Source organism: Aquarana catesbeiana, linkage group LG05, assembly GCF_042186555.1.
Source record: "Aquarana catesbeiana isolate 2022-GZ linkage group LG05, ASM4218655v1, whole genome shotgun sequence".
In the NCBI taxonomy this organism is placed as follows: Eukaryota; Metazoa; Chordata; class Amphibia; order Anura; family Ranidae; genus Aquarana; species Aquarana catesbeiana.
Window position 1 is genome coordinate 399,033,824 of NC_133328.1, and position 18,705 is coordinate 399,052,528.

The following is an 18,705-nucleotide window of genomic DNA, read 5'->3' on the forward strand; positions in this document are numbered from 1 at the left end:
CCTGAACAACATGGGAGAAGTCAAAGATCACCGGGCACAATGTCAGCTTCTCACACCTGATTTAAACCTCTAATTGCCGTACTACCATGTCGTAATCGCGTGCATTACACGGCAACCATGGTTTACATCAGGTGGTAAAGAGGCAACATATCGCCTCCTCACCACCAGTCAAACATACTGGGAATGCTTTGTTTAAAAGGAGAAGCAGTGCCTGCTGCACTTGTAAATGATCCATTTTCAGAAAGTGCACCAAACCCCCAGGATATGATAGACGTCTATGACTTAACGCAGCTAACCCGCAGGTACATTGCACTGTACCTGTGGGTAAACCGCAGCACATCGGTGTGAAATCAGCCCTATATTAAGCCCAGTGTATTGCTTCACACTGACCTGAAGAGTTCTCATTTCCTGCTGCTGCCAGCACTCGAGTTTCTCTGCATTGCACTCTGAGGCTCTTGGATGGAGGGTCAGCAAGCCCAGACTGGAGATCTACCAGTCACCTGTTCGCAATCTACTGGTAGATAGTGAGCTACAGGTTGCTCACAACCGCACTAAATGATATACTTAGTCCTCACAAGTCATCTACATGCACCCACTACTTAATGGCCCTGTAATACATCATGAAATTGGTTCTTACGGTGGTTTTCTGCCTTTTTTGCAGCGTTTGTGAGCTCCAGATCCTCTTTTTCCCCTCACTTCAATTTGGAACAGGCAATGCATGTTAGTTTTGGTCATGTGCAGTGTTCTATGCAAATTGTCCATTTCGGAAGCAAGAAGAGACTGTTGCTATGTTCTTACATAAAGTACGGAGAACATACATAACACCCCACCCCCTGACAGAAGTTGGATCACAGCAGAAAAAAAAAAAAATTAACTGGAGATTTGGAAGAAGCCAAGAGTAATGAAAGGTACTTTGCGTTACGAATACATACTTGAATAGATTTTTTTTTTAAACCATTAGCTTTAAAGCGATTGTTATTTTTAGCTAAAAAAAAAAGAGACTTTACAAACTTGTTATACTTACCTGCTCTGTGCCGTGTATTTGCACAGAGCAGCCTGGATGCTCCTCTTCTTGGGTCCCTCTTCAGTGCTCCTTGCCCCTCCCTTCTTTTGAGTACTCCCACAGCAAGCAGCTTGCTATGGGGGCAAAAGAGCCGAACCACAGCCCCCTCTGTCCATTCAGACATTGAGCCGTGGCCCCGCCCCCTTTCTCTCCTCATTGGCTGGCTGGCTAATTTACAGCAGAGGGAGCCAATGGCATTTGTAGACTTACAGCAAATTAGAAATACCTGAATTTGGCACATAAGTCGCTGTCAGAATCTTTCAACCCAAGGTTTACCAGATGATTCTTTTGTTCCTATTTTTAACCAATTATACTAAAACTTTTATTTTGAACCTGCACAATTTTTAATTTTTTTGTAAAAAATCCTTTAAAGAGGAAGTAAACGTCTCTTGATTGTATGTACCTATAGGTAAGCCTATAATAAGGCTTACCTATAGGTACTGAAAAATATCCTATAAAAAAAAAAAAAAAAAAAAAAAAAACTTACACCATTTGGGAGATATTTACTGTATACACCAACATTGGCACATGCCGTATCTTCAGAGCCCTATGCCGTGACCGACGGCTCCCGCGTGTATGCATGGGAATGACATCACACGACTCCGGCCAGTCACACAGCCAGAATCCGCAAACCCGGAAGGAAGACGGGCGAAGATGGATGTGGGGATGAGGGCTTTGTTTGCAGGTCTGTTTCACATAATGTGCTAGCACGCAATGCATGCTAGCACATTGTGCCTTTACATTGCAGGTCACCAAAAAAGTGTTTACTTCCTCTTTAACCACTTCAGCCCTTGAAGGATTTACCCACTTCCTGACCGGGCCATTTTTTGCGATACGGCACTGCGTCACTTTAACTGACAATTGCAAGGTCGTGCAACATTGTACCCAAATGAACTTCATGTCCTTTTTTTTCCTCACAAATAGAGCTTTCTTTTGGTGGTATTTGATCACCTCTGCGGTTTTTATTTGCAATATAAACAAAAATATATATAATTTTTTACTTTTTGCTATAATATCCAAAAAAAAAAAAAAAAGTAAAAAATAGGATTTTTTAAGACAGCTTACCTGTAAAATCCTTTTCTTTCGATGGACATCACGGGACACAGACCCACAGTAATTACTGATGGGTCATATAGGGTATCACTGGTGATTGGACACTGGCACACCCTATCAGAAAGTTCAACCCCCTATATAATCCCTCCCCTTGCAGGGATACCTCAGTTTTGTAGCCAAGCAATATAGGGTATAAGAGGGGTGGGACCTCTGTGTCTCCCGTGATGTCCATCGAAAGAAAAGGATTTTACAGGTAAGCGGTCTTAAAAAATCCTATTTTCCTTTCTCGAACATCACGGGACACAGAGCCACAGTAATTAATGATGGGATGTCCCAGAGCAATGCTATCTGAGGGGGGGGGGACCCCTGTACCGCTCCCTGCAGCACACTACGCCCAAAGGCGATATCCTCATGCCTTCTCACATCCACCTGATAGAATCTGGTGAATGTATGGACTGAAGACCAGGTTGTGGCCTTACAGATTTGAGCCACAGAGGCCTGGTGATGCACTGCCCAAGAAGCACCAATAGCCCTTGTGGAATGTGCCCTGATCTGAAACGGAGGAATCTTCTGTTTCAAACCGTAAGCCTGAATAATCAACTGACGAATCCATTTAGAAATGGTAGCTTTTGACGCTGCCTGTCCACTATTGGGACATTCCGGCAGCACGAACAAAACATCCGTTTTGCGAATCTGAGCAGTTATCTCGAGATTGGCCTTGACTTCCTTGTCAACAAGACCAAAGGAATCTGACTTATTGGTTTAAAAGGCTGTTTCTGTAACACAGCCAGGACCAAGTTCAAGTCCCAGGGGTTTAGGGGCGCCCTAACCGGAGGATTAAGACGCGTCACCCCCTGTATAAAGTTTCGGACCAAAGAACGCGAAGCAAGTGGCCGTTGAAATACTGATAAGTCCGAGACCTGGCCCTTGATGGTACTCAAGGCCAGCTTCATCTCTAAACCCAATTGAAGAAAATCAAGAATTCTACCTATCACATATTTTCTGGGATGCCAATCCCTGGATTCACACCAGGCTACATAAGCTTTCCAGACTCTATGATAAATCATTCCGGAAGTTGGCTTCCTTGCATTGATCAAGGAAGATATCACAGAACCTGAAAGCCCACGACTCTTCAGAACGTGGGTCTCAATAGCCAAACCGTAAAACTTAGCATTTGTAAGGCAGGATGGAACACTGGACCTGGAGATAACAGGTCTGGGCATACCGGTAGTGTCCACGGGGAACCCACCGTCATCCTTACTATTTCCGCATACCACGTCCTTCTGGGCCAAGCGGGGGGCCACCAGAAGTACTGACTTCCTTTCCTGTCCGATCCTGCGAAGAAGTCGCGGCAGTAGCAGAATAGGCGGGAATGCATAAATCAGTGAGAACCGATGCCACGGAGTCACCAACGCATCCGTCCCACATGCAAGAGTATCTTTTGTCCTTGCCACAAATCTTTATCTTTTTGTTGAATCGGGATGCAAAGAGATCTACATCCGGAACTCCCCATCTTTGCCATATGGCCCAAAAGACGTCGGGATGCAGAGACCATTCCCCTGGAAGTAACTGCTGGCCACTCAAATAGTCCGCCTGCCAGTTCTCTATCCCCGGAATGAAGACTGCCGATATACATGGCACCTGCATCTCTGCCCAGACGAAGATCTGGTTCACCTCTTTTTGAGCAGCTCAGCTCCTGGTGCCTCCCTGATGATTGACATATGCCACTGCTGTGGCATTGTCGGACTGGATCCTGACCGGGCAACCCTGTAGCCTGATAGTCCAGGCCTTTTAGGGCTAGACCTACCGCACGGATTTCCAGAATGTTGATGGGTAAGGTCCTCTCTGTCTTGGACCATACCCCCTGAACCGCAGACTGTTCCAGAACTGCTCCCCAACCTGAGATACTGGCATCTGTTGTTACCACCGTCCAGGTAACCGGTAGAAAGGATTTCCCCTTCTGCAGGCTTATGGCTCTGACGCACCGCATGCGACAGGTGCATTGGAAAATCTAACTCCTGAACCTTCTTGTTCCAGGCTGACAGAATACTGTGTTGCAGTAGTCTTGAATGGAACTGAGCATAAGGCACTGCTTCGAACGAAGACACCATCTTCCCTAGCAGCCTCATACAAAGGCAGACAGAAGGCTCCCTCTTGGTCCTGACTGCCAGAATCAGCTCCCGTAAAGCAGTGATCTTTGCCTGAGGTAGAAGTACTTTCTCCTGGCTTGTATCTATGATCAGACCTAAATACTCCAGTCTTCTTACTGGTTTTAGGAAAGACTTTTCTAGGTTGAGGATCCAACCTAGGTGTTCCAGATACTTGACTGTGGTTTCTCAAGTTCCCGTTCAAGGAGGCTACCGTCCGGTCTATCAGTAGCAGGTCGTCTAGGTATGCTATGACAGCTTTACCCTGAGCCCTTAATCTGGCCAGAGGAGGGGCCAAGACCTTTGTGAACACCCGAGGTGCAGTGGCTATCCCAAAAGGCAGAGCCACAAACTGGAAATGGCGCCCTCCTATCTCGAAGCGCAGAAACTTCTAATGAGCAGGAAAAATTGGCACATGCAGATATGCATCTCTGATGTCTATCGATGCCAGAAATTCTCCTCCCTGCAGGGTGGAGTCTACTGTCCGAATTGATTCCATGCGGAAGGACTGAATCCTTAGGAAGCGGTTCAGATCCCTTAAATCCAGAATGGGTCTGACATCCCCATTTGGTTTTTGGACCGTAAAAAGGTTGGAATAGAAGCCCAATCCCTGGTCTTTTGCGGGAACCATCATAATGACCTCCTGCGACAAAAGTCGCTCTAACGCTAGAAGGAGCGACTACTTCTTCTCTGGGTCTCTGGGAACACTTGATCTGAGGAACCGAGGAGAGGGAAATTCCTGAAACTCCAGCTTGTACACTAAGGATACTGTGGAGATTACCCATCTGTTCTGGAAGTCCTCCTGCCAGAGCTCTGAGAACTGTCGCAGTCTTCCCCCCACTCGAGCGAGCGGGGGCGCCCCTTCATGAAGAGGTCTTAGTGTTTTGCCTAGTAGGCTTCTTCCCCCAGGACTTCTTTTGTTCCCGGGGCCGACTCTTGTTTCTGAACCCAGACGGAGGAGGCCGTCGAGACTGCCTGGAGGCTGAAACCCCTGGCGCTGGGGAAAGAGTCCGTTTGAAAGAGGGACACTTACTCTTCTTCTTGACAGGTAAGAGTGTACTTTTCCCACCAGAGATTTTCTTGATATAGTCATCCAAGTCTTCTCCAAACAACCTTGCACCACGAAACGGAAACCCAGCCAGCAGCTTCTTACATGGTGCTTCGGCTGACCAATTTTTCAACCATAGGATTCTACGTATATGCACCAACCCCAGTGAAAGCCAAGAGGTTTGCACGATAGAATCTCTGATGGCGTCAACAACGTAACATAAGGCCGCAGGAAGGTTAGCCAACCCCTGGGCCTGCTGTTCAGGTAATACCTTGATAACCTGCTTAACATGGTCTCTTAAGTATTGACAGACCCCAATCGCTGCAACTGCAGGTTGAGCCACTGAACCTGCCAAGGAGAAAACATCCTTCAATAGGGATTCCATCTTTTTATCTGCAGGATCTCTGAGCATCTGAGCATTGTCTACAGGACAAGTCAGACTACTATTTACGGAATAAATGGCGGCATCAATGGCCGGTATGCCCCACATTTTAATAAACTTTTCTTCCATCGGATAAAGTGTTGAAAACTTTTTCGGCGGAAAAAAACATTTGTCTGGGTGATCCCACTCAGAATAAATGAGCTTTTCAAGTAAACTATGAACAGGAAAAGCATGTGCTGTTTGAGGAAGCTTCAGTGACCCCAAAGAAGAAGAGGGTTCTTTAACTGATTCAGATACGGGCAACTTGAATGTGGAGCGGACCAATCCAGTAAGGATCTGCACTAAGACCTTCTCCTCCTGAGCAGTCGCAGAGGGTCCCTCTCCACCTGATTCCTCCGAAGAGGAATCATCCGTCCCATCCCGATCCTCTGAAAGGGATTCCTTTCCTTTATCCCAGAGCTCCTCTTCCTGAGGGTCTTGGGAAACAGAGGAAGGCCTAGTGCGTTTTCTTCCACTGAGTGAAGATGTAATCACGGCCATTAATCTCTCCTCTAAACCACTAATGGTTGAGGAAAAAACCTCCTGTGTAATGTATACAGGGGCTGAAGTGCCGGAGGCAGGTATAGCCCCTGACCCCAATGGCTCCCTCTGGCATAGCCGTCCCTGGCCCCTGGGGGGGGGGGGGTGGCGATGCTGCAGAAAGGGGGTCATCAGAACCCGACCGAGATCCCCTAGAGTCTCTGGTTCTTGGGGTGTTTGAACCTCTTCTACCCATAGTGCAAAGCAACAAGGTGGAGGTATCACAAAATGAACACTGACTGCTGGAGCGATGTAGTCCGGCTAAAAGCCCTGCTACCAAATGCTCAGTCTGGTGTTACCTTAGTACATGCTGCCTAGGAGAATGCCTGTGTCCCACCTTACATGCGACCTGTCAGCTCTGTGTCCCTCCAAAGGCTGTGTGCACCTGTACAGAGTGCTTTTAAATAGCCTGCAGCTGGCCTGAGTGGGCGTCTAAGCACCTGTGCTGACGCCTCCCCCCCCCCCCACGAATTTCGAAAAAACGAGCGCTTCCCGCGCTGGCTGACCCCCCAGAAATAACATGGAGGAAGGCTGGGGGAGGAAGGAGAGAGGCCGGTAGTGATGGGGCCCCTGTAATGGCGGCAATAGCGGTGGCGCTCGAGCGGTGTACTACCGTTTTTTCAGACCCCTGTGGCCTCCCCCTAGCCTGGGGGGAACATTCATGCAGGAGAAATCCCCCATCCCATCCTACCTGGAGCCGGCCAGACACGCTGTGCAGCGTGAGAACACAGATACCGACATCAGCATGACAAGGTATGTGCTCTTGGCAGCCCCCGGTGGTCACAATAAGCATAGCATGCATTTACCTTAAAGGAGAAAACCTACTAGAATTAAAAAAAATTCTGTGCATTCTCCTCTTACCTTATCCAGCCGCAGGGTTCTGTTATACAGACCCAATCTTCACCTCTCACGGTGGGCTCCGTTTGAAAAAACCGTCAGAGACTGGGGGCCCCCTACGAATAGGGGGATCCTGCAGTTCTGAACCTGTAAAACACCCAGCTAGAAATTAGGCTAGAAAAACCATTTTCTAATATGCGGGGTCCAGCTCTCTAAACAGAGAAGCGTTACAGGTAAAACCTTGTTTCTTCAGACACGAGGCCTGGGTATCATCCAATTCGGCCACGAAAGGACACTTTGAATGGATCCAATTCGCCTGGCTTGCCCCAGTATAGGATATGGGATATTCCCCTTGGAGCTCAGCACAGGACATCTTTACACGTCCATCACCTAAGACACTGGCGTAAAAACTGAGGTATCCCTGCAAGGGGAGGGATTATATAGGGGGTTGGACTTTCTGATAGGGAGTGCCAGTGTCCAATCACCAGTGATACCCTATATAACCCATCAGTAATTACTGTGGCTCTGTGTCCCGTGATGTTCGAGAAAGAAAAATGAATTTCTTCCTGTTTAGGCCAATATGTGTTCTGCTACATATTTTGGGTAAAAAAAAATCCCAATTAGCGTATATGCAATTTTTAGCAGGACTGCGACATTGCGGCGGACAGATTGGACACGTTTGACACTTTTTTGGGACCAATGACATTTATACAGCAATCAATGCTTTAAAAATGCACTGATTACTGTATAAATTATACTGGCAGGGAAGGGGTTAACACTAGTGGTGATCAAGTGGTTAAATGTGTTCCCTGAAAGGGGTTTCTAACTGTATGGGGGCTGGCTGACTGGAGGAGAGAAATCGCTGTTCCTAATCACTAGGAACAGACGATCTGACTTTACTCCCCTGACAGAACGGGGATCTGTTTGTTTACACTGGCAAATCCTCGTTTTGCCTCTCTCTGGAGTGATCGCGGGTGGCCAGCGAATGCGCTGGTTGGCTCCCCCTGCTAGCGAATAGGCACGTGTGCGTGCACACAAAGACTGCCGTGTATGTGCCAGACGTACAATGGCAGCGATTCGCGCAGCCGAGCCAACCTGCCGCAGTACAACTGCGTCAGCTGTTCAGCAAGCGTTTAATTTGTAAATATCCATGCAATGTTTTCAACCAGAATCATAATTAAAGTGGATGTAAACCCTCACGTATACCCAGTGAAGTGAACAGCCTCAGATGATACACAGATGAAACAAATCCACCTACATACACATCTTATATGTATATATAGGTGCTACAATAAAAGTGAGTGAATAATTGCGCTGATATTAACCTCTTCTGTGTATACCTAAGAGTGCCGATTCAGTGTGTAACAAAATTTCCTCACACAAAAATGTATAAACAAACATACACTAATAGCATAAATAATACAATAAAATGTACATTATAACACAAATTATCCGGAGACCCAAGACCTTCTATATTATGTAACCAAGTATACGAACCTATGATTTCAAAGCCTTACGTGTATATAGTAAGTGATGTAGCAATCAGTGCTGTTTTTTAGTATAAACAATCTGTAGTGCACCAATAATTGAAAATTATAAATAGCAAAATAAAATAATATACTTCGTGAAAAACAATATGAGCAACAATTATAAAAAATGTCCTAATTAGTGAAGTACTAATAGCATTCAAATTGGAGCATGAAAAGAGTCAATAGCAAAAGCGTAAATAGCCTATGAAGTAAGTGAAGTGAAAAAGACTCTGCCTTCAATGGTGATAGTATTAGTAAGATCACTGTCACTTTTCTCCTTTCCGCTTCCAGTAAAATTTCTACTTATTCTCCGCTCATTCACAAGCCATATGAAATAGAAAGAGACAGGTCCATTGCGCAATGATCTCAGCCAGATATGTAAATATCAAAGATAGTGATCTGTACTCACATATCCCCTGGCGTACTAGCAGTGTCACAGGCTCCTGCTCCCGACGCGTTGCGTCACCAACACGTGAACCTTGATAGTCACGTGTCGGTGACGCAACGCGTCAGGAGGACCCTGTGACACTGCTAGTACGGCTGTGTGGGAGCACTGACGGCGCACGGAAAGCCCGTGATACAGAGCTATCTTCAGCTGATCATTACCGTCCATACGCGATCATTCAAAGCAGGGGATATGTGAGTACAGATTATTATCTTTGATATTTACATATCTGGCTGAGATCATTGCGCAATGGACCTGTCTCTTTCTATTTCATATGGCTTGTGAATGAGCGGAGAATAAGTAGAAATTTTACTGGAAGCGGAAAGGAGAAAAGTGACAGTGATCTTACTAATACTACCACCATTGAAGGCAGAGTCTTTTTCGCTTCACTTACTTCATAGGCTATTTACGCTTTTGCTATTGACTCTTTTCATGCTCCAATGCACAGATTTGAATGCTATTAGTACTTCACTAATTAGGACATTTTTTATAATTGTTGCTCATATTGTTTTTCACGAAGTATATTATTTTATTTTGCTATTTATAATTTTCAATTATTGGTGCACTACAGATTGTTTATACTAAAATACAGCACTGATTGCTACATCACTTACTATATACACGTAAGGCTTTGAAATCATAGGTTCATATACTTGGTTACATAATATAGAAGGTATTGGGTCTCCGGATAATTTGTGTTATAATGTACATTTTATTGTATTTATGCTATTAGTGTATGTTTATTTATACATTTGTGTGAGGAAATTTTGTTACACACTGAATCGGCACTCTTAGGTATACACAGAAGAGGTGAATATCAGCGCAATTATTCACTCACTTTTATTGTAGCACCCATTATACATCAATTAATTGCAGCTATATTATTTGGTTATCTCTTAGCAATTTTAATTTACTAATTTTTGTTGGTTTTGGTTATTTATTCACGTCAGCGCTTGAGCACCCCCCTTTTTTATACGTATATCTGCTGTCTTCAATCAAATGAGCAGAAGTACCACTTTTGGGTGAAGTCCGCTTTAAAATTGTTTGCTATAGATCATTCATTGAAAGAAAGATGGAGCGCTATACAGTGTTGACAGAGAAGAGAAAAAAGTTTCAGGTAAGCCACGAGATGGCTTTCGCAAACAGACTTCTGTTATGCCCAGAGTTTAATAGAATTTCCACAGAATTCAAACGCCATTGTAGTTATTAATTCAATTCTACATATATGCTGCAAATAAGATTCTTCACAAAAAATATTAAATCTAAATATTGCCATTTACAGTAAATTTACAAAAACTAAACGTTACTGTCATTTGGCCTTGCATGTGTGCTGTCTGGTATAGTATGAGACAAATGTGCACATGTTCAGGAAATAAGCACGTGTCTGCAGAGAACACACACCCACCAAGTCCTTACAATTTTACTGCACAACACAAATGAGTGGGAAAAATATAGTTGCAGCACCACGCACAATTGTTGAACTAAATAAAAGAAAAGGAAATGCATACAAAAGTATGTACAATTTTGTATGTTTGATAAATCCAGAAAACTTGAATCCAGAAGTGGGCAGCTTATAAAGAAAGTATGAATAAATTTAAACTATTTGTTTACATAATCTCCTCCACATTAAAGTAAGAGAAGATAAGTATTTAGCACTACTGCTCAGTTTTCTTGCTTCCTGTAATTTATATCTGTATTCACTGCACAATCTGCATTTTCTAACTTAAAGCGGAAGTCCGCCCAACGCTGCAAAGATTAAAGGCCAGCAGCTACACATACTGCAGCTGCTGACTTTTAATAATAGGACACTTACCTGTCCTGGAGTCCAGCGATGTCAGCACTGCAGCTGAGGTTTCCATAAGCTGTCAGGTGCCGTCGCCTCCATTGCGAGTAAGGGAACCCGGCAGTGAAGCCTTACGGCTTTACACCGGGAACCCTACTGCGCTTTTGCAAGGCTCCGATCCTCTCTCCTACTGGCCTGGCGGCCAGGGAAATAGGAGGGAGCACAGGCGGTGACGTCAATACCCGCGACTGAGGCTCCCGGAAGTGGGAATAGGTATCCTGCCCCCCCCCCCACAAAAGGTGACAAATGTGGCACCGGAGGAGGGGAGGAGTACAAGCAGAAGTTTCACTTTTGGGTGGAACTCCACTTTAATTTCCTTCTGTTGCCATCAAGGACAGCAGCAGTACTTGCATGTAAATTGACTTCGGGAGTTTGTATACTTTTTTCTATGTGGGGTATTGGCTTTCCTGTAAGTGTGATTTGAGCAGTAAATGCATCGAATCACTTCGACAGCCTGTGGTATGCAACACCCCCTGCTGCTCTGTGTGTCCCGTCAGACACGGAGCCGCGGTTCAGCCCCACCCCCTCTCTCCCTCTCCTCATTGGCTCACTGACAGTAGCAGGCGCCAGTGGCGCCCCGCTTCTGTCGCAGCCAATCATGGAGGGAAAGTCACGGGCAGCAGAGACTCACGTTCAACATCGCTGGATCGAGAAGGGCACAGATAAGTAAAGGGGGTTTCTGCACACAGAAGGTTTATCTTAATGCATGGAATGCATTAAGATACACCTTCTGCCTTCATAACCACTTTAAAGTGATTGTAAGGCTCTTTTTTTTTTTTTAAATAACAAACATGTTATACCTGCCTCCTCTGTGCAGTTGGTTTTGCACAGAGCAGCCCGGATCCTCTTTGCTGCTCCTGGCCCTTCCCTCCTTTGAGTGCCCCTCAGCCAGCAGCTTGTTACAGGGGGCAGACACTGAGCCCTGACCTGGACCCGCCCCCCTCTCCCCTGACTGGCTGACTGCCGTGGGAGCCAATGGCACCGCTGCTCTGTCTCAGCCAATCAGGAGGAGTGTCCTGGATGGCTGAGGGGGATCGTGGACTTTCGCTGGAGAGAGAAGGGGCTCAGGTAGGTAATTAGGGGGGTGCTGCTACACACAGGTTTTGTTCTTAACCACATGCCGACCAGGCCATAGCCAAAAGACGGCTACAGCTCGGTTGGGTTATTCTGGGTGGGCGTTCATGGATGTCCTCCCAGAATCGCGTGCATCCGAGAACATTTGTGACCGCCAGGTCCGGGGAACTGGCGCAGCACGGTAAATTGCCTCTGATAGCGGCCGTTTACCACGTGATCGCTCTGTCAAATGTCGGAGCATCACTTGTAAACAAACCGGCGTCAAGTCATGACGCCGGTTCCTCCCCTCTCTGTACAGTGTGAGAGGAGAGAGGGAGAGATAGTTTGCAGCACTGTGGGCACTACAGATCCAGCCCAATACTCTGCCAATAAATTTTAACAGAATGAAAATTCGGTAAAAAAAAAAAAAAATAAAAAATTCCGTCTTGATTTATAGCGCAAAAAATTAAAAAAACACAGCAGTGATTAAATACCACCAATGGAAAGCTCTATTTGTGTGAAAAAAAGGACAAACATTTCAAATGGGTACAGTGTTGCATGACTGAGTAATTGTCAAAGTGGGAGAGCACCGAAAGCTGAAAATTGGTCTGGTTAGGAAGGGGGTTCAAGTGCCCAGTGGTCAATTGGTTAAAGCGGGGGTCCACCTACCAACCTTTTTTTTTTTTTTTTGAGTTAATTCACAAACTTTTCTTCTCAGCATTACATACTCACATATTGTGTGTAATATGTCTGCCTGTGTCAGATTTCGTCGGAAAGAATAACTTATATTATTCACTGCAGGTGGTTTCCATCTTCATTGTGGGCATTTGAAGCCCACAAGCATTTATTTCCTGGATGTGGTGAATGCTGTGCTCCCAGCATTCACCGCTCATTCCCGCACATGCTCAGTGGCATCCTGGGAAGCCTGAGACTAGCTCCCAGGAGTCTGGGAGAGGCTATAAACACGCCTACTCCCATGGGAGGAGAACCAGGAAGTGCAAAGAAGAATAGAAAAATAAAAGGTAATTACGGCGATTTAAATTTTTTTAAACGGCATGTCAGCATCTAGGCAAGGAAGAGAATACATACAGATATTGTTCAAAATTGGGTGGAACCCCGCTTTAATGCATAGAATGCATTATGATAAAAAAACCTTCTGACTTTACAACTCTTTTAAGGTTTGACATCTTTGGTATCTATTTACTCAGTGCAACCTTGGCCTTTGAAACTTTTATTCTCTAGGGCAGGGATCCTCAAACTACGGCCCTCCAGTTGTTGCAGAACTACACATCCCATGAGGCATTGTAAAAACTCTGACATTCACAGACATGACTAGGCATGATGGGAATTGTAGTTCCTGAACACCTGGAGGGCCGCAGTTTGAAGACCCCTGCTCTAGGGTATCTGCTATGAGAAAATATATCATATTTCGGGGTTTTATGTAATCTACAGACCTAAAATTATTTTTTAAATGTGTGCCAAAAACTGCTCTGGCCGTGAAAGGGTTATAGTGATTGCGGCTTCACTTCCTGGTTCCCTATTGCGCATGCATGAGTCACTCTGCGCGACCCCAGAAGACAGCAGGGGGGACAGAGAAGGCGCCGGAAGTGGTGTAGATACTCGCGGGTGGCTCAGCTATCTATGCCCGGAAGTGGTAGCAAAATACCTGTATTAGACAGGTATCCGCCCCCTCTTCCCCCCCCCAAAAGGTGCCAAATGTGACACGGGGGGGGGGATTCCGAGAAGCGGAAGTTCCATTTTTGGGTGAAACTCTGCTTTAATACATAGAATGCATTAAGGTGAAAAACCTTGAGACTTTACAACTCCTTTAAAGGATAAGTCCACCTTCAGGAACATGTTCTACCTGTAAGCTTTGTTAGTTAAAACAAGACTGGCTCCCAACTTTAGCTGGCTCCTAGATTCAAAGCAAATTTATCAAGCCCTGATATAGTGTATACAATTGTTACACAAGTCATATTGTAATTGAACATTATCTTTCCTTTTCAATCTGCAGCACCATAATTTTCTGTAAAATGCAATGCAATATGGCTACCTGGAGGTGCTCTGTACACAGATGGTGTATGGAATGCCCCTCCAGAAAGGTAATTTTCTTCCTAGTGTGATTGGCTTACCGATTTTCCCAGAAGTCTGCACTAAGATATAAGGTAGGTTTTGGGGGAGAGTTTGATAAGCAATGCCCAACAAGTTCAGTGATGAAGCTGACAGGCACAGAGAGGTATGCCAAGAGGAATCACAGGCCAGATAGGGTGGCCCTGGGGCTGCAATTTTCCTAGGTCATTTAAAACATGCAGTGCAGTAAAATGAGAGCTCCGCCTATGCGGTTTGGATCCCCTACCCCTATAAGGTTCAGCATCTGCAATAGAACACAGGTCTCCACACAGAAACAATTGTTTCAATGTGCCTTGTTCACACTAGAATGCAGATGGCAGGTGCAGTGCATTGCTGTGCTGTGCTGAAATATGCAGTAGGTCCGCATTTCTCTGCATCGCACCACAGCTATATGGGCTCATTGAGACATGCAGCTGAGGACATTAAAAATAGGAAGTTGGGCTGTGGTTTTACCACCCCCCATAACCAAACATAACAGCCAGAGGGGGTTGTACACATGCTGTGGCAATAATGCTTTGCTTCGTTAACATGTTAAAATTTTTACCCCCATTATTACCCTCTGAAAAGTTATCCACCACAGATCATTTTTCAGAGGGGCAGCAAGAACTTTCACTAGTGTAAACGAGCCCTATGTCTGTTGAGGAGTAAAGCTGGCCATAGATACAGTATCTAACAAAAGTGAGTACACCCCTCACATTTTTGTAAATATTTTATTCTATCTTTTCACGTGACAGCACTGAAGAAATGACACTTTGCTACAATGTAAAGTAGTGAGTGTACAGCTTGTATAACAGTGTAAATTTGCTGTCCCCTCAAAATAACTCAACACACAGCCATTAATGTCTAAACAGCTGGCAACAAAAGTGAGTGCGAGTTATTTTGAGGGGACAGCAAATTTACACTGTTATACAAGCTGTACACTCACTACTTTACATTGTAGCAAAGTGTCATTTCTTCAGTGCTGTCACGTGAAAAGATATAATCAAATATTTACAAAAATGTGAGGGGTGTACTCACTTTTGTGAGATACTGTAATTATCAGCTAAGGTGCAATTTAATGTGAATGAAAGAATCCTCCATCTGTGCTATTGAATTCTGACAGCAGGGACTCCTTTGTTGTCAAAATACACTTAGCGCTGCAGCCAAGTGACTGCATGTGCTGATCAAGTGGAAATTTTCCAGCATCCCCATTCAAATGAAGCTGATCACGAGAGCAACTTCTCTTAAGTGAGAACAACCATAGATGGATAAAAATTCAGTTGGTTTAACAGGGACCGGACAAATTTCAATCCATCTATAGCTAGCTTTAGAGTACATAAAAAGTATAGATGCTAAAAGGACAGCCAAAGCTTTTTTGGATCCCAGGAGTGCAGTTTGTTCTGCACTCCTGTGACCCCTTTTCAGAAGGCAGACTCACCAGCTCTCTGCTCAGGGAGCTCTGAGTGATCAGCGGTGTTTGATCACTCGGTTCTCAGCCTTAGAGCTGGCGGGGGACCGTTGCTGCATCCACCTAGGTCAGTAGGATTCAAAATTAAAAAAAAAAAAAAATTACAATTGGGTTATACTTAGCTGCTCTGTGTAATGGTTTTGCACAGAACATCCCCGATCCTCTTTCTTCTCATAGAAAAAAGAAGGGGGAGGGACTTTGGACTTTATAGGCACAGTAATACAAAAAATTTATTGAGAAAAACATCTAAAAGTACAGTAAAAACCACAATGGATCTATATACATATATACTAAATAAGACCGCTGCTGTGCAGAACCATACAACCATAAAATGAGACTTTGAAGATGAGGACGTCATTCCATAGTGATGAAAGTCCAAGGGTATGGCTATACGACAGACGGTAAAGACGTTGGAGATTCAACATAGAAGTGGGCTCAACATGTTGAGCGTGCAGTCACGCTTCCTTAGGAGCGTGACTACAATTATTCATAGGACGTGGCACGCTTCCTACCTTACTTGTATCCACAGTACCACTCTATGCTATGATACAATCCATTTGTTTATCGTCTTTCTTCTCGGGTCCCCACTGACACTTCTGGCCCCTCCCTTTTGACCAGTGCCCCCAACAGCAAGCTGCTTTCTATGGGGGCACTTGTGTGTGCCCGCTCCCGAAGCCTGCTCTATGCGTCCATAAGACACACAGAGCCACGACTTGGCCCCCCTCTCTCTCTCTCATTGGCTTACCGACTGATTGACAGCAGTGGGAACCAATGGCTCCCACTGCTGCTTCAGCCAATGAGGAGAGGGAGTCCTGGGACAGCTGAGGCTCTAATGCACATTGCTAGATTGATAGGGGGCTCAGGTGAGTGATAGGGGGAGCAGCTCACCGGTGTTTTTTTTTTTTACCTTCATGCATAGAATGAATAGTAAATAACCTACAGCCTTTACAACCACTTTATAGAGAGTTACCAAACCCAGGACCCTGCATTCACTATATCTGGTCTCTCACAGCACATGAAAATGCAATCACTTTAGTGTGTGTATATATATATATATCTCTCTATCTCAGTAGATGGACTGGGGACAGTGGATGAAGGGGAGGATCCGAGAAGACAGGATCAACACCTTTTTACACAATGCACATGATTAACCCCTTAGGTTTCACAGCAAGTATAACCAGCATGCTTTACTGTACATACAGACTGATTTTACTGTTGTGGGTTTAGTAACACTTTAAAGCGGAGCTCCACCTAAAAGGGTAAACTCTGCTTGATCGCACCCTCTGCCATATTTGCCTGTGTGTGTGTGTGTGTAGGTTCCTGGTTTTGACAGGTACCCTCTCCCAGGTAAGACTGCTGCAGCAATCTGTATTTCCGCCCCTCCTCCTTCCCCCTGCTGCCTTCTGGGCTACACACAGGTCACAGAAAACAGAGGGACCATTCAGAAAGCACAGCGCAACTCGCGCAGTAGGAAACTGGCTGTGAAGCCTGAACACTTCACTCCCTGTTTCCCTTAGTGAAAATGCCAGCGCCTGCACCTGAAACTGATTGACAAACCAGCTTGGGGCGACAACATTGCTGGATCCTTGGACAGTTAAGTGTCTATACATTAAAAGTCAACAGCTACAGTATTTGTAGCTGCTGAGTTACATTTGTTATTGCCCAGACTGGAGCTCCTCTAACTGCTCTAGTGAATGTGTTGCGCCCCAATTCAAAAAAACACCTATGACAGTTTCGGTTCTGACAGCGGATCATGCGCCAAATTCAAGAACTCCACTTCTACATTATGGCGCAACACCTGCACCAAACTCAAAATAAAATGCCAATTCGTAACTTACGAAAATTGAGTTAATTAAGATTGACTCTTGACTTACAGAGACAGATTTTGCTAAAGTGTCTTACATGCGTTCAAAAAGTGACGCAGCCTGCACCAAAACCAAGTTCTGGAGCGGTACATGAGGTCGCACATGCCACTTTTAGAATGCACGCGAGACACTTTTGCAAAATCTGTGCCAGTATATGAGTTGCGGAGTATATACTTACTTTACCTCTGTCTTGCACCTAGAGGAGCGCAATGTCACGCTCGTTGTGGCGAGATCCCGCAGATGGCAGAGAAGCCTGAATTTGATAAGAACATGCTCTTATACTGGGATTTGGGGGACCAGGAATCTCGCCGGAAGCTGGCGACATCGCACCCCGCAATGAGGAAGACAGCGGAAAGGTAAGCATGGCTTTTCTGTTACATGTTAGTACTAGGCACTGTTTTTCAAAGATGAGGGGGGGGGGGGTCAGTCCTGAAAACTAAGACCTGGAACTGGTGAAAGTCAGCCGGTTCTTATGTTGGGTACCTGAAAAGTAATACATGCTTTATGAGAAGTTGGAGCGGAAGTGTCCATTCTGAGTGGGGGGGGGGGGGGGGGAATGCAGCACACGGGGCCGGCACAAGTCACATGTCCGGCAGGACACACACATGTACATTAGGCGCGCACACACACCTGCTGGTTCTGCTGGCGGCTCTTGGTGTACGGGGTCCTTCCAGAACTCAGGTGGTACCGCCGGCTCCGGATTTTACCTCCTGTGCCTAACCCTCCTCCTCCTCCGGCTGCCGCCATCCGGCCGACTCCTCCTCGGGTCACTCCGGCCCGAGGCTCTGCCGTCGCTCTGTACAGGTCCGTAGACAAGGCAGTTAGCAGAGGCACTCTTCTCCGAGTCTGGAGAAGCGGGACAGCTTGGCCCTTAAAGTCTGACGCCCGCCGAACTCACTGCTCGGTCTACCCACGAACACGGGCCCTCCACTCCTCTCGGTTTACCGCCTGCCTGGAACTGCGCTCGTGCAATTCCTGTGTGACGCAATGACGTCCCGGCGCCGCGCTGGCTGACGGGAAACGTAGTTCCCTCGTTCGAATGGAGAAAGGAAAGAAGTAATTGCGAGGCGTTCCACAGCGAAATCGTGACGTGAGGTTGCGTAATCGGCCGCGTGCGTCTTCCGCGCTGGGCTAGTGATTGGTGGATCGTGCAGGCGGGGCCTGAGAAAATGGGAATGGCCTTTGAGTGTATTGTGCAATTCCTCTTTTACGATTTACAGGAGGGAGTTTATTGGCAGTGTGCTCTGATAAGAACATTGGTGAAGTCTATAGAGCAGAGTCCAG

At 45.7% G+C, this 18,705-nt stretch overlaps 1 protein-coding gene across 2 annotated transcripts in view; it reads right to left on the reverse strand.

The window, feature by feature from the left end:
- The window catches only part of NUP153 (nucleoporin 153), a 142,126-nt gene extending 123,645 nt beyond the window's left edge, over nt 1-18,481 (reverse strand). Inside the window, exon 1 of one of the 2 annotated variants that reach the window (XM_073631115.1) lies at nt 18,052-18,481. In XM_073631115.1, coding sequence (XP_073487216.1) covers nt 18,052-18,168 — 117 coding nt within the window. In that variant the 5' untranslated portion in view covers nt 18,169-18,481. The remainder of the gene's footprint in view (nt 1-18,051) is intronic. The other variant, XM_073631114.1, reaches the window with a different exon arrangement.
- Nucleotides 18,482-18,705: the final 224 nt, after the last annotated feature.